Genomic DNA, 15,260 nt, shown 5'->3' on the forward strand with positions numbered 1-15,260 from the left:
GAGAGATGTTGTCTTTACTCTGTTCTGCTCAGTTGGTTTGGTGCTGCTTCTTGATGAGAGATGTTGTCTTTACTCTGTTCTGCTCAGTTGGTTTGGTGCTGCTTCTTGATGAGAGATGTTGTCTTTACACTGTTCTGCTCAGTTGGTTTGGTGCTGCTTCTTGATGAGAGATGTTGTCTTTACACTGTTCTGCTCAGTTGGTTTGGTGCTGCTTCTTGATGAGAGATGTTGTCTTTACTCTGTTTTGCTCAGTTGGTTTGGTGCTGCTTCTTGATGAGAGATGTTGTCTTTACTCTGTTTTGCTCAGTTGGTTTGGTGCTGCTTCTTGATGAGAGATGTTGTCTTTACTCTGTTTTGCTCAGTTGGTTTGGTGCTGCTTCTTGATGTGTAGAATATGGGGTCTAAAAAAGGCAGTTCTCCATGGGCCTGATCAATAGAGCCATGTATCTCTCTCAGCCCATTGGGTGTCTATTAACATAATGCTAACTAAATTCAATTTTTTCAATAAAGGCTGCTGGTTAAATAGTCTTACGAGCACAAACAACAAAGTCGTTGCAAAGACAGGCAACCCAGCTCATGAAGTTATACATATAAGGTGGGAGCTACTGAATGTCATTTTTGGTGAGTTTGGACATTTACAAGCAAATGTGAGATATTGTGCAAATGAGCATTTGAAGGTATTGACGGTATCGAAAAGCCATTCCGTGGCTTTTTCCAAATACCCAGGTATAGGGTATATATGGTATACCGCCCAAGCCTAGCCAGTAGTCAGTCACTTGAGTGTCTTTGTATTATATAATACCCTAGTACCTCAGGCTGCTGATTGGTTGTGTGTCTCTCTGGCAAAGCCCACCCACTCAATACTGTCTCAGAGGTTCATAGTGTGGGAGGGATGCCCCTCTCTCCCCCTCTCTCTTTATTCAAAGGGCTTTATTGGCATGGGAAACATATGTTTACATTGCCAAAGCAAGTGGAATAGACAATAAACAAATCGGAAATAAACAATCATAAATGAACAGTAAACATTATTCTCACAAAAGTTTTCAAAGAATATAGACATTTCTCAATAGCAAGGCTATGCACACTGAGTTAATGCTTTTCTTAATTTTAGGTCAGTCACAGTGGTCAGGTGTTCTTCCACAGTGAACTCTCTGTTTAGGGCCGAATATCATTCCAGTTTTCTCAGTTAAGTGGTCAGGTATTCTTCCACTGTCTACTCTCTGTTAAGGGCCAGATCACATTCCAGATTGCTCTGTTTTTTGGTTGATTCTTTCCAGTGTGTCAAATAGTTATCTTTTTGTTTTCTCATAATTTTGTTGAGTCTAATTGTGTTGCTGGCCTGGGGCTCTGTGGGGCATGCTTGTGTTTGTGAAAAGAGCCTCAGAAGCAGCTATCTGAGGGGACTCTTGTCTAGGTTAATCTCTCTGTAGGTGAGGGCTTTGTGGGGCATGCTTGTGTTTGTGAAAAGAGCCTCAGAAGCAGCTATCTGAGGGGACTCTTGTCTAGGTTAATCTCTCTGTAGGTGAGGGCTTTGTGGTGAAATGTGTGGCCATCTCTTCCTTTTAGGTGGTTAAAGAATTTAGCTCTTTAAAAAAAGTATTTAAATCTTTGTCTCGTCTCTCATCTCTCTCTAAATTCATTTCAAAGGGCTTTATTGGCATGGGAAACGTATGTTTACCTTGCATAAGCAAGTGGAATAGACAATAAACAAACCGGAAATAAAAAATGGAAATAAACAGGGGTAATAAACCAGCAGAAATGAATGGTAAACATTACGCTCACAATTATTTTCTATTTTATTAACTTTTACCTCCAATTTTGTGATATCCAATTGATAGTTACAGTCTTGTCCCATCGCTGCAACTCCCGTACGGATTCGGGAGAGGTGAAGGTCGAGAGCCATGCATCCTCTGAAACAGAACCCTGCCAAGCCGCACTGCTTCTTGACACACATAACCCAGAAGCCAGCCACTCCAATGTGTCAGATGAAACACCATGCACCAGGTGACCATGTCAGCGTGCATGCGCCCGGCTCGCCACAGGAGTCGCTAGAGTGAGATGGGACAAGGACATCCCGGCTGACCAAACCCTCCCTTAACCCGGACGACTCTGGGACAATTGTGCGCCGCCTCATGGGTCTCCCGGTTGTGGCCGGCTGTGATCAAATCCGGGTCTGTAGTGATGCCTCAAGCATTGCGATCCAGTGCCTTAGACTGCTGCACCACTCGGTAGGTGATGATGGTGTTGGAGTCGTGCCTGACCATGCAGTCGTGGGTGAACAGGGAGTACAGTACAGGAGGGGACTGAGCACGCACCCCTGAGGGGCCCCAGTGTTGAGGATCAGTGTGGCAGATATGTTGTTACCTACCCTTACCACCTGGGGCGGGCCGTCAGGAAATCCAGGATCCTTAGCTTAGTGATGAGCTTTTGAGGGCACTATGGTGTTGAACGCTGATCTGTAGTCAATGAATAGAATTCTAACATAAGTATTCCTTTTGTCCAGGTGGGAAAGGGCAGTGTGGAGTGCAAAAGAGTTTGCATCATCTGTGGAGCTGTTTGAGCAGTATGCAAATTGGAGTGGGTCTAAGGTTTCTGGGATAATGGTGTTAATGTGAGCCATTACCAGCCTTTCAAAGCACTTCATGGCTACAGACATGAGTGCTACGGGTCTGTAGTCATTTGGGCAGGTTATCTTAGTGTTCTTGGGCACAGGTACTATGGTGGTCTGCTTGAAACATGTTGGTATTACAGACTCACTTTACAATGGTGTTTGTTCTTCACTTGTTGCCCTTATCTTGGGCAACAGGTCACACATATTGCTGCTGTGATGCTGTGGTATTTCACCCAATAGATAGGGGAGTTTATCAAGATTGTGGTTCTGTGTAATCTGAGGGATAATGTGTCTCTAATATGGTGCACATAGCCTGTCTTCTCTTTAGAGCCAGGTCTGCCAACGGCGGCCTCTCTCAATAGCAATGCTCACTGAGTGTACATACTCAAAGCTTTCCTTAAGTTTGGGTCAGTCACTGTGTACTCTCTGTTTAGGGCCAAATAGCATTCCAGTTTGCTCAGTTTTGATGTTCATTCTTTCCAATGTGGCCAGCAATTATCTTTTAGTTTTCTCATGATTTGGTTGGGTCTAATTGTGTTGCTGTCGTGGGGGTCTGTGGGGTCTGTTTGTGTTTGTGAACAGAGCCCCAGTACCAGCAGGCTGAGGGGACTCTTCTCCAAGTTCATCTCTCTGTAGGTGAGGGCTTTGTTATGAAAGGTTTGAGAATCGCTTCCTTTTAGGTGGTTGTAGAATTTAACTGCTCTTTTCTGCATGTCTCTCTTTCCTCTCTCCTATTTTTCTCCTCTCTCACGCTCTCTTATCCCTTTCTCTCTCTTCTCTCACCCTCCCTCTGTACTTCCTGTTCCACTAACACCTCCTTCCAGGACCCTGTAGAGTGGTAGAGCTGGCGGCCAGCACTTGACGCAGATCAGCCCCTCTCATGCGTCACCATTCATCGCTTTGGCCTGGCCCTGTCTGAATAATTGTACAGTACAGCCTCCCTGTCTCGCAGCCTCCCTGTCTCGCAGCCTTCCTGCCTCGCAGCCTCCCTGCCTCGCAGCCACCCTGCCCCACAGCCTCCCTGCCTCGCAGCCACCCTGCCCCACAGCCTCCCTGTCTCACAGCCTCCCTGCCTCGCAGCCACCCTGCTCCACAGCCACCCTGCCTCACAGCCTCCCTGTCTCACAGCCTCCCTGTCTCACAGCCTCCCTGTCTCACAGCCACCCTGTCTCACAGCCTCCCTGCCTCGCAGCCACCCTGCTCCACAGCCACCCTGCCTCACAGCCTCCCTGTCTCACAGCCTCCCTGTCTCCCAGCCTCCCTGTCTCACAGCCTCCCTGCCTCGCAGCCTCCCTGCCTCGCAGCCACCCTGCTCCACAGCCACCCTGCCTCACAGCCTCCCTGTCTCACAGCCTCCCTGTCTCACAGCCTCCCTGTCTCACAGCCACCCTGTCTCACAGCCTCCCTGTCTCCCAGCCTCCCTGTCTCACAGCCTCCCTGTCTCGCAGCCTCCCTGTCTCCCAGCCTCCCTGTCTCACAGCCTCCCTGTCTCACAGCCTCCCTGTCTCGCAGCCTCCCTGTCTCGCAGCCTCCCTGCCTCGCAGCCTCCCTGCCTCGCAGCCACCCTGCCCCACAGCCACCCTGCCTCACAGCCTCCCTGTCTCACAGCCTCCCTGTCTCACAGCCACCCTGTCTCACAGCCTCCCTGTCTCCCAGCCTCCCTGTCTCGCAGCCTCCCTGTCTCGCAGCCTCCCTGTCTCCCAGCCTCCCTGTCTCCCAGCCTCCCTGTCTCACAGCCTCCCTGTCTCGCAGCCTCCCTGTCTCACAGCCTCCCTGTCTCGCAGCCTCCCTGTCTCACAGCCTCCCTGTCTCACAGCCTCCCTGTCTCGCAGCCTCCCTGTCTCCCAGCCTCCCTGTCTCACAGCCTCCCTGTCTCACAGCCTCCCTGTCTCGCAGCCTCCCTGCGTCACAACCACCCTGTCTCACAGCCTCCCTGCCTCACAGCCTCCCTGTCTCACAGCCACCCTGTCTCACAGCCTCCCTGTCTCACAGACTCCCTTCCTCACAGTTACATACATTCATTCATAGATGAATTCATTCATGCTCAGAGAGAAGGATTAGTGTAGAAGGAGGCCATTAGTGGGATCAGCAGAATGGTCTGAGGGCAATTCCATGGTAAAACCACAGATTTCAAAATTTAACAAACCATTATGTACAAGGACTACTTTTAACAATTTCCACTGAACATTTGATACACATTTACAGGAAGAACTGTGCAGGACAAAGTTATGTAGCAGAATAAAACTGAGGGAGATTTTACTGTAATTCTGTTACCAAACTTTGCATCTTCACAGTTTTTCCAGTTAATTATTTTTTTTATTTATTTACTATGTAAAATGTTGAAAAAAGTCATTGTTCATAGAGTTGTGTGGTTGGTTAAACTTTTAAGTCAATGTTTTTTGTTTGACTTTAATGTGAAAAATCGTCTCGGCGTAATGCGTTACTGTGGATTTGCCTTTGATAATGGTTTTTGTTCATGACTTTGTAGCATTTTAACTGCTTTTGTTAACCAGGCTGTGTATAGTGCAGTATGCCGTTTCTACTACGCTGCAGCACCCGAAGTGTATGATGAAATTAATTCCAAGTATGTTTCCCCTTGGTGCTGTGTTGTCTGTTCATTGCTGTAGAATATCTAGTGGAATACAGGTCAGACCTGGGAGGGCTCAGGGGGAGAGAAGGGAAGCAGAAGCTCAAATGAATGACATTACATTATTGTAGCCGCAAGCTCAGAGGAATATGACAACATGGAAACAAAGGAAACCGTATTGTAGTCTGCATTGTTTCCGTGTACTCTTCTCTTTTACCCTTTTTTGTTGTTGTACTTTTACCCCGTTTTCTCCACAGTTTTATGATATCCAGTTGGTAGTTACAGTCTTGTCCCATCGCTGCAAATCCCTTACGGACTCTGGAGAGGCGAAGGTCGAGAGCCATGTGTCCTCCGAAACACGACCCTGCCAAGCAGCACTGCTTCTTGACACAATGCTCGCTTAACCTGGAAGCCAGCCGCACCAATGTGTCGGATTAAACACCGTACACCTGGCGACCATATCAGCGTGCATGCGCCCGGCCCGCCACAGGAGTCGCTATAGCGTGATGGGACAAGGACATACCGGCCGGCCAAACCCTCCCCTAACCCGGACTACGCTTGGCCAATTGTGTGTCGCCTCATGGGTCTCCCAGTCACGGCCGGCTGTGACACAGCCTGGGATCAAACCCGGTTCTGTAGTCACGCCTTAGACCGCTGCGCCACTTGGGAGGCCCTTGTCTTTTACTCTTTATTTGAAAACATGAGGCATCGGCTGCTTTGCAAATTGGAATACGCCATTCATTTGAATGTTTGCTCAGGGCACTTAGGCTAAAGAAACATGTACTGTAGCTAGAAACACAACTTAAGCTGAGATTCTATCAAGGATTTGTCTAAATTGCATTAAAGCCTTAACAGATCTGAGTTGGTAAAACTGCTGGCTCAACTCTTTCCCCTTACCTGTCTCTGTCAGCCCTTCCTTCCTTCCTTCCTTCCTTCCTTCCTTCCTTCCTTCCTTCCTTCCTTCCTTCCTTCCTTCCTTCCTTCCTTCCTTCCTTCCCCCCTCTCTCTCTCTGTCTCTGTCTCTCTCTCTCTCTCCCTCTTTCTCTCTCTATGTTCCTGGTAGGAGCAGCTATTCCAGCTGGCTCAGCACTCAGGTCCATTCTCAAAGTAACATTACATAAGAGCTGACAGCATTGTCTTTGTTCTGTCAGGCTGGATAATACAGCGGGTGACAAACTGCCCCGCTTGCCGCCGCTCTCTCACACACGCGCACACACACAGCAGTGTGAATTGTGGGTCATTCCCTTCTATTGTCCCTGTAGCCTTGATTTAGACCTTTAGTCAACACAAAGTTGACCTCTCTACTGTACTAGCTACATATAGGAGCTCTGTTCACAACCCACCCACAGTCTTGCTGTTCACATAGCAAAATGGTTGGGCTAACTTTAATCTCTAGGCCCATTGTCTTAGGTCAGATAGTGTGATATTTGTCTGCACCATTGGAGGCTGGTGGGAGGAACTATATGAGAATGGGCTCATTGTAATGTCTGGAATAGAATAAAATGGAATAGATTAAAATATGGTTTCCATATGTTTGATCTGTTTGATACCGTTCCATTTATTTCATTCCAGCTTTTACAATGAGCCAGTCCTCCTATAGCTCCTCCCACCAGCCTCCTCTGGTCTGCACTGTCGATTGAGGGATTAGTGTTGCGTAGTGACAGATTTCACTTTATTGATTTGATATGATTTCATGGTGATGCTTTCAGCTCCACTGTGTAGGCTGTTTGTCATTGGGTTGTTTCAAAGAGAACAGAATAGAACTTAGGCAAAGTGGTGAGGGGGGTGTTGGCAGTCAGGAACTACTGCCCCAGTTCTCACACTAACGCTCAGGCCCTCTCCGGAATTTTATTGGTCTGTCTACAAGCTAGATCTTTCCATCAGCAGCCCAATCTACCTTGTATGGGTACAACAGCAGATTGTGTACTGATGTCCAGTCTGTGTATTGTAGGTTGATGATCAGAACATATATACAAGTGTTTGTTTGGGTGAATACACACACACACACACACACACACACACACACACACACACACACACACACACACACACACACACACACAGACACACACACAGACACACACACACACACACACACACACACACACACACACACACACACACACACACACACACACACACACACACACACACACACACACACACACACACACACACACACACACACACACACACACACACAGGACCCGTTGATGGAAACGTGGCGTATCCGCCATGGCCAGATTACACGACCCTTTGCAATAAAGACCCACACCGCTTTGTACTTGAGTGGCAAGCTGATTACTACAGACAGAGAAATCCATTGGCTTAGATAACTTTCAAACAACAGCTTGTTTATAAATGGGTTGGCTTAATTTGAGTGGGATGTGTGATTTCAGAATGAATCATGATATGCCACTAAGCCCCTTGTAGTTTTAGGCTGCTTCCCACATGGTACCCTATTCCCTATTTAGTGCACTACTTTTGACCATAGCTCAAGCTCATAGAGCTCTGGTCAACAGTAGTGCAATTTATAGGAAATAAGGTGCCGTTTGGGCCACAGCCTTAGTTGTATGGCTCTACTGTTGATTACTGTGCATTAGAGAGGGGCTGGCCTTGTCAAACAGACTGTAGTGGAGAGGCAAAGCGGGCGCTGGCCATTGCATCAACCCCCTAACCAAGCCCTGCTCCATCCACTGTGATTAATCTGTCCCCGAAAATCCATCCCTGAGCCAATCTCTCAGTTGTCTGGTCCCACTGTATTCATCCTCATATCATTAGATAACACGACTGGCTGTAGCTCTGTCAGTAAACTGTACTGTACCACCAGTCCTACCCTGACAAGTCTCCCACGTATCCAGAGGGACTAGCTCTGTGGACCAACACTCCTCTCAGTATTGTAACAGTTCTGCTGTAGGCTGTCCTCTCAGGGGCTGGCCCTGGGCTCTGGACAAAGGCCTGGTTGGTGTCTCTGGTCTACATCCCAGCAGACCACTCACTCACTCACTCACTCACTCACTCACTCACTCACTCACTCACTCATTCACTCTCTCTCTCTTTCTCTCTCTCTTCTTTCTCTCACTCCTCATCTGCAGATGGAGGGAATGAGGACCTGGCAGACCCCCGCTCGCCCAGTCTAGAGAACCATACCCACCTGAGCCACACTGGTCAAGGTAGGTAGTTACACTACTGGGTGTGTTACACTACTCTGTGGACCAAATCCACTGTCTCTTTCTTTCTTTTTTTGTCTCTCTCTCTCTGTCTCTTTCTCTCTATGTCTCTCTCTCTCTGTCTCTTTCTCTCTCGCTCTCTCTCTTCGTCTCTTTCTCTCTGTCTCTCTCTCTCTCTGTCTCTGTCTGTCTGTCTCTCTTCAATTCAATTCAATTCAATTGACTTCATTAACATGGCAAGTTCATTATTACTTACATTGTCAAAGTATACATATCGAAAAATAAAAATGAAATATATATGTATATATATACAAAATATATATATATTTATATATAAATAAATGGTGGGACCAACAGCAATAATAATAGTAGTAGTGGACATGGGATTACCATTAACAACAACTACAACAACAATATTAATCAGAACAACAATACATTTAAAGCAACAGTAGTAGACCAGTGTCAACATGACTGAGAAGACACATGACCTGGTATGAAAGACAAAACAAAACAAGATGGGAAATATTATCAACTTTACTTTGCACTTTTCACTGGCTGTCCCTCAGGCTGTGGCAGGAGGACAAATATTTGGCTGCCAAAACTGCACATTTTGGCTTTTCACCCAATAAATATTAGATTTTTTCTTCATCTTTTATAGTTTCAAATTCTTTGTATTGAATTATAATTTTGGGAAAGAAATATTCTCTTAGGTCTGAGTATTTGTCACAGTGTAATAGGAAATGCAGCTCTGTCTCTACCTCTCCCCTGGAGCAGAGTGAGCACAGCCTGTCCTCTCTGGGCAACCAGGTTTGTCTGTGACGACCGGTCTCTATAGCCAGACTGTGCTCACTGAGTCTGTACCTAGTCAATGTTTTCCTCAGTTTTCTATCAGTCACAGTGGTCAGATAGTCTGCCACCATGTACTGTCTGTTTAGAGCCAAATAGCAGTGAAGTTTACTTAGATTTTTTGTGGTGTCTTTCCAATAGGTGATATATTTTTCTTTTTGTTTTGTGATGATTTGGTTGGGACAGATTTTCTGAATGCTGTTCTGAGGCTCTATGGGGTTGGTTTGGGTTGGTGAACTGAGCCTCAGAACCAGCTGGCTGAGGGGACTCTTCTCTTGTTTCATCTCTTGACATTGTAGAGCTGTGTGATGGAATGTTTTGGGGTCACTTGTTTTTAGATGGTTGTAAAATTTGATGGCTCTTTTTTCTATTCGAATGAGGAGGGGGTATTGGCCCAATTCTGCTCTACATGCGTTATTTGGAGTTTTTCTTTGCACTTGCAATACAGTCTTGCAAAACTCTGCATGCAGTATTTCGATTGGATGTTTGTCCCATTTGGTAAATTCATTATTAGAGACTGGACCCCATACTTCACTGCCATATAGAGCAATTGGTTCTATAACCGATTGAATTTATTTTATTGGAATTTCGATTTTGATGTTCCTTTTAATGGCATAGAATGCTCTTCTTGCTTTGTCTCTCAGCTCATTCACAGCCATGTGAAAGCTACCTGTGTTGCTGATATTTAGTCCTAGATATGTGTAGTTTTTGGTGTGTTCTAATAGAACTGTGTCCAATTAGAATTTATATTTGTCATCCTTATTTCCGGACCTTTTTTGGAATATCATTATATTTGTTTTTTTTAGGTTAACGGTCAGAGCCCAGGTCTGACAGAACCTGTGCAGATGATCTAGGTGCTGCTGTAACCCCTCTTTAATGGGAGACAGTAACACCAGGTCATCTGCGTACAGCAGAGACTTGATTTCAGTGTTGTGTAGGGTGATACCAGGTGCTGCCGATTCTTCTAAGGTTTTTGCCAATTCATTAATGTAGATGTTAAAAAAGTGTTGGACTTATTGGGCAGCCCTGTTTCACTCCCCGCCCCTGAGAGAAGAACTCTCTTTGCTTGTTGCCAATTTTAACTGCACATTTGTTTTTAGTGTACATTTATTTAATAAAATAATATGTTTTCCCTCCAATACCACTTTCTATTAGTTTATAAAAAAGACATTCGTGCCAAATTGAATCAAATGCTTTCCTGAAATCTACAAAACATGAGTAGATGTTGCCTTTGTTTTGGTTTACTTGTTTATCAATTAGAGTGTGGAGGGTGTAAATGTGGTCTGTTGTACGATCATTTTTTAGAAATCCAATCTAGCTTCTGCTCAGGACGTTGTGTTCGTCAAGGAAATGATGTAAACTGCTATTTATAATACTGCAGAGAATTTTCCCCAAGTGGCTGTTAACGCAAATTCCTTTGTAATTATTTGGGTCAAATTTGTCTCCATTTTTATAGATTGGTGTGATCAATCCCTGGTTCCAAATATCGGGGAAAATACCTGCAGTGAGGATAATGTTGAAGAGTTTGAGTATAGCCAATTTTAATTTGTGGTCTGTATATTTGATCATTTCACTTAAAATGACAGCAGCACCACAGGCCTTTTTGGGTTGGAGAGTGCATAGTTTTTCCAATAATTATTCTTCTGTAATTGGGGTATCCACAGGATTCTGATAGTCTTTGACTGCTAATTCAAGGATTTGTAATTTTTCTTGTATATCTTTTTGTTCTGGGCTCTTTGTTATATTGCTGTAGAGGTTTGCAAAGTGATTTCTCCACATATCCCCATTTTGGATAGCCAATTCCTCATGATGAGGTTTGTTTAATTTATTCCAATTCTCCCAGAAGTGGTTTAATTCTATGGATTCCTCAATTCCATCCAGCTGATTTCTAATGTGCTGTTCCTTTTTTGTTCTTAGGGTGTGTTTGTATTGCTTCAGTGTTTCCTCATATTGAAGGCGTATATTTTTTGTTGTCTGCTTCTCTGTGTTTTTGATTAGATATATTTCTCAATGACTTTCTTAGATTTTTGCAATCATTATCAAACCATTTTTCATTATCTGTTATTTTTGTTTTGCTCTTATGCTTCTTTAAATTAGCCAAAGAGGCTAATTTGTCAAATATAAAGTTTATGTTCCTAACGGCCAAATGTACACCTTCATTGCTGAAGGAGAATGTTAAGGCTAAAAAGTTTAATTTTTTGTCTACTAATTGCTTTTTGGTAGATGTCTGTACTGTTTGCACTCCATCTATAGGCTTGTTTAGTACCATGTAATTTATTGGGCCGCGATGCTTCATGGTTGGGTTCTGCTCTTCTCAGATACACTGTGATTTTACTGTGGTCTGAGAGGGGTGTTAGTGGGCTGACTGTGAAGGCTATGAGAGACTCTGGGTTTAGGTCGGTGAGGAAGTAGTCTACAGTGCTGCTGCCAAGGGATGAGCTGTAGGTGTACCTACCAAAAGAGTCTCCTCTCAGCCTGCCATTGACTATGTACAGACCCAGTGTTCGACAGAGCTTCAGGAGCTGTGCTCCGTTTTTGTTTTTCACCTTGTCATAGTTGTTTCTGTGGGGGTATGTGGGGAGGGAAAGGTTGTTGCTTCCTGGTAGGTGTTTATCCCCATGACTGTTAATAGTGTCTTGTTCTTCTGCTGTTCTAGCATTCAGGTCTCCACAGACCAGTACGTTGTCTTGGGCCTGAAAGTGACTAATCTCCCCCTCTAGAATGGAGAAACTCTCTTCATTGAAGTAGGGTGATTCTGAGGGGGGAATGTATGTGGCACAGAGGAAGACGTGTTTATCTGTCAAGATAGCCTCCTTGTTGATTTTTAAGCAGATAAAGAATTCTCCTGTTTTGATCAATTCGATTGAATTAATTAGATCAGATTTATACCATATTAGCATTCCCCCTGAGTCTCTGCCCTGTTTGATTCCTTTTAATTTAGTTGATGGTATGATTATCTCCCTATAACCTAGTGGACAGCCAGTGGAAACATCTCTGCACCATGTTTCCTGTAGTACTACAATATCAACATCATCAATTTATTTCAGGAAGTCTGGGTTTCTGCTCTTTAGCCCAAAAGCAGAGGACTTCAATCCTTGTATATTCCAACATGCAATGTAAAAAGATTTCCTAACCTTTTTTTATTCTTTACCTTCAAATTGAGACAAACACTCACAATCCAACAAGAACTATTAAAATTGGATTTTTCAATTAAAGTAAACTCTTATTTTGCAAATGTGATTTGTTTATCATTTAAGATAGAATTTGTGTCATGCCACTTGGGTGGATGTAGTGTGAGGATGGTGGAGTTCTTGTGCTCATCTTACCATGACCCTCGGCCTATCACATGTGAGCATAGTAGACTCAGCATTTGTTTAATGTCACTAATATCGTTCGTGGGGGCTGGGCCAGTTGCTCCTCTCACAGCCTGTGCGTAGCTCTGCCTGCTGGACTGTGGTTCCTCCAAGTGTGGTTCTGCGGTGGGGGGCAGGGGGGTGGGAGGCCTCGTCTGGGTGGCTCTGAAGCTGGGCTGGGGTGGTCTGTGCTGTGCTGGCTGTGGTGGCAATTGAGATTGGTGGTGCTGTGGTTGTGGCTGGGGGTTCCAGGGTGCTGGTCCGGGGTGTTGTCTCTGTGATCTCGGCGGGGTGGAGATTGCTCCGCTGTTCCTGGGTGGAGAGGTCGGGCTGCGGTTTAAAGCGACGTCCTTGAGAGTCTTGGCAAGGGTGGGGACTGTCTCCCTGTACAGGTGAACATGGTCATAGAGACAGTCCAGATCGAGGATGGGATGGTGGGCCAGGTGTACATTGGGTCGCAGGGCACAGTCCCGGGATAGGCTGGCGTTTATTCTTTGGATTGTGGCAGGGTGGAAGTCCCTCCTCTGTAGAAGGGTTGACACTACGATTCTTGAGTTGGGGAAGATTGCGGAGGCCTTCTCAATCACTCCCCGTAGTGAAGTCGCCACCTTCTCCTGCTGAGCACGCAGGTCGTTGCTTCCGGTATGTATGATTATGTGGCTTGGCGACCCGAGATGGGCCTTATCAAGCAGCTCCATGGCACTCTGCGTTGTTGGGCATCACACCTTTCTCGTTTTGTGTCTAGGGAAAAGTTTATTCTCCTGAACATACTTCCCATTTGAGTCCATTAACAGGACGATGTCAGACAGTGTTTCTTCTGGACAGGGGGGGGCTGGTGGGTGTTGGAGCTGGGGTGTGGCTGGTCTGTGTCGGTGCCACTGTCAGTGGGAGGCTGTTCTGTGGGTTGGGGAGGAGGGGTGCAGCAGGCAGGGCTGGAGAAGTCTGGCTGGTTGAGCTGGGCTCCTCTGCTGTGTGAGGGCAGGTCATAGGGTGGTGATCTAGCTGCTCCTGCAGCCTGTCCTCTGTTCTCTTTCTCTCCTGCAGCTCCTCTCTTAGTGTGGTCAGCTCCTTATTGCTGCTCTGCCTGTCTTTTTGGAGCTCTCTCACCTCCTTTGTTAGATCAGCCAGCTCTCTCCTGAGTCCGTCTCTCTCTTGCTGAACCTCTTTTAGCTGTGTTGCAAGGCTGCTGTCCTGCTCTGTCCTCACCTTGGTTAGGAGCTCCTCTAAGATGTGGTTGTCTGGTTGCTGTTTTCTCACACTCTCCCTGAGCAGGACCACCCCCCCTCCAGTTTTGTGAACTCAACCCTCATGGCAGCCATGGTGGTGAGGAGGGCCTGAGCCTGCTCTGCACTGAGGGGGTCACTCTCCTCCTGGGGCGTGTCCTCCACTATGGTGGCCAATTTAGTTCAAAAACCAGCAAAAAGAGTGACAAATCCTCACACAAAAGAACAGAATATATGTTTAAAGTTAGTCCGTGCTCCTTTTTGGTTTACTCACTTAGTTTGGTCGTTTGATGTAGTTGTATTAACTTTTACCGCCTCAGAAACCCGGATCAGCATCACAAATCTCACCAAAGCTCCTAGAATTACTACAGACAGCAACGTGTATTACCAATTTACTCATCATAAAACATTTCTTAAAAATACACAGCACATAGCAATGGAAAGACACAGATCTTGTGAATTCAGACAACATTTCAGATTTTCTAAGTGTTTTACGGCGAAAACACAATGAATCGTTATATTAGCATACCACATATGCAAACGTTGCCCGAGCACTGATTCAAGCCAAAGAGAGCGATATCGTTATCATCGCCAAAAGGTTTGTTCTAGCTCGTTTCTTCTGGCTAGCTTGTTAGTCTGCTGGCTAGGTCTTTGTTGTGTAGTTAGCTAGCTAGACTCAAAACTTCTTAACTTCTCTGCGCTACGGATCCCTTTTACGGAATCATTTTCCTAAACAACCGCTGAATTGCAGGGCGCAAAATATTACAAAAAATATTTATAACCATGCAATCACAAGTGAAATATACCAAAACACAGCTTAGCTTGTTATTAATCCACCTATCGTGTCAGATTTAGAAAATATGCTTTACAGCGAAAGAAATCCAAGCTTTTGTGAGTGTATCAATCAATGCTAGAACAGCTAGCCCCAAATTAACATGGTCACGAAAGTCAGAATAGCAATAAAATGAATCGCTTACCTTTGATAATCTTCGGATGTTTGCACTCACGAGACTCCCAGTTACTCAATAAATGTTATTTTTGTTCGATAAATATTACTTTTATAACAAAAAAACGCCATTTGGGTTGCGCGTTATGTTCAGAAAACCAAATCCTCGTTCCGTTCGACGAAAATTCCAAAAAGTATCCATAATGGTTGTAGAAACATGTTTTTTATAAATCAATCCTCAGGTTGTTTTTAACAAACATAATCGATAATATTTCAACCGGACCGTAACCTATTTAATAACTCCTCCTCTCGCGCGCAGGAACTAATCAGAGGACACCTGACTCGTTTTGAAAAATCTCGCTCATTTTTCAAAATAAAAGCCTGAAACTATGTCTAAAGCCTGGTCACAGCCTGAGGAAGTCATTGAAAAGGAATCTGGTTGATACCCCTTTAAATGGAAGAAAGACGGGCTAGGAAACACAGATAAAACATTTTAAAAAACACTTCCGGGTTAGATTTTCTCA

General features: G+C 45.2%; 1 protein-coding gene across 4 annotated transcripts in view; it reads left to right on the forward strand.

The window, feature by feature from the left end:
• LOC129863576 (protein TANC2-like) overlaps positions 1 to 15,260 on the forward strand; it is a 589,624-nt gene that overhangs the window by 228,555 nt on the left and 345,809 nt on the right. For all 4 annotated transcript variants that reach the window (XM_055935646.1, XM_055935654.1, XM_055935661.1 and 1 more), the window contains one exon: positions 8,294 to 8,371. In XM_055935646.1, the coding sequence (XP_055791621.1) occupies positions 8,294 to 8,371 (78 nt within the window). The remainder of the gene's footprint in view (positions 1 to 8,293; positions 8,372 to 15,260) is intronic.

Source organism: Salvelinus fontinalis, chromosome 1, assembly GCF_029448725.1.
Source record: "Salvelinus fontinalis isolate EN_2023a chromosome 1, ASM2944872v1, whole genome shotgun sequence".
In the NCBI taxonomy this organism is placed as follows: Eukaryota; Metazoa; Chordata; class Actinopteri; order Salmoniformes; family Salmonidae; genus Salvelinus; species Salvelinus fontinalis.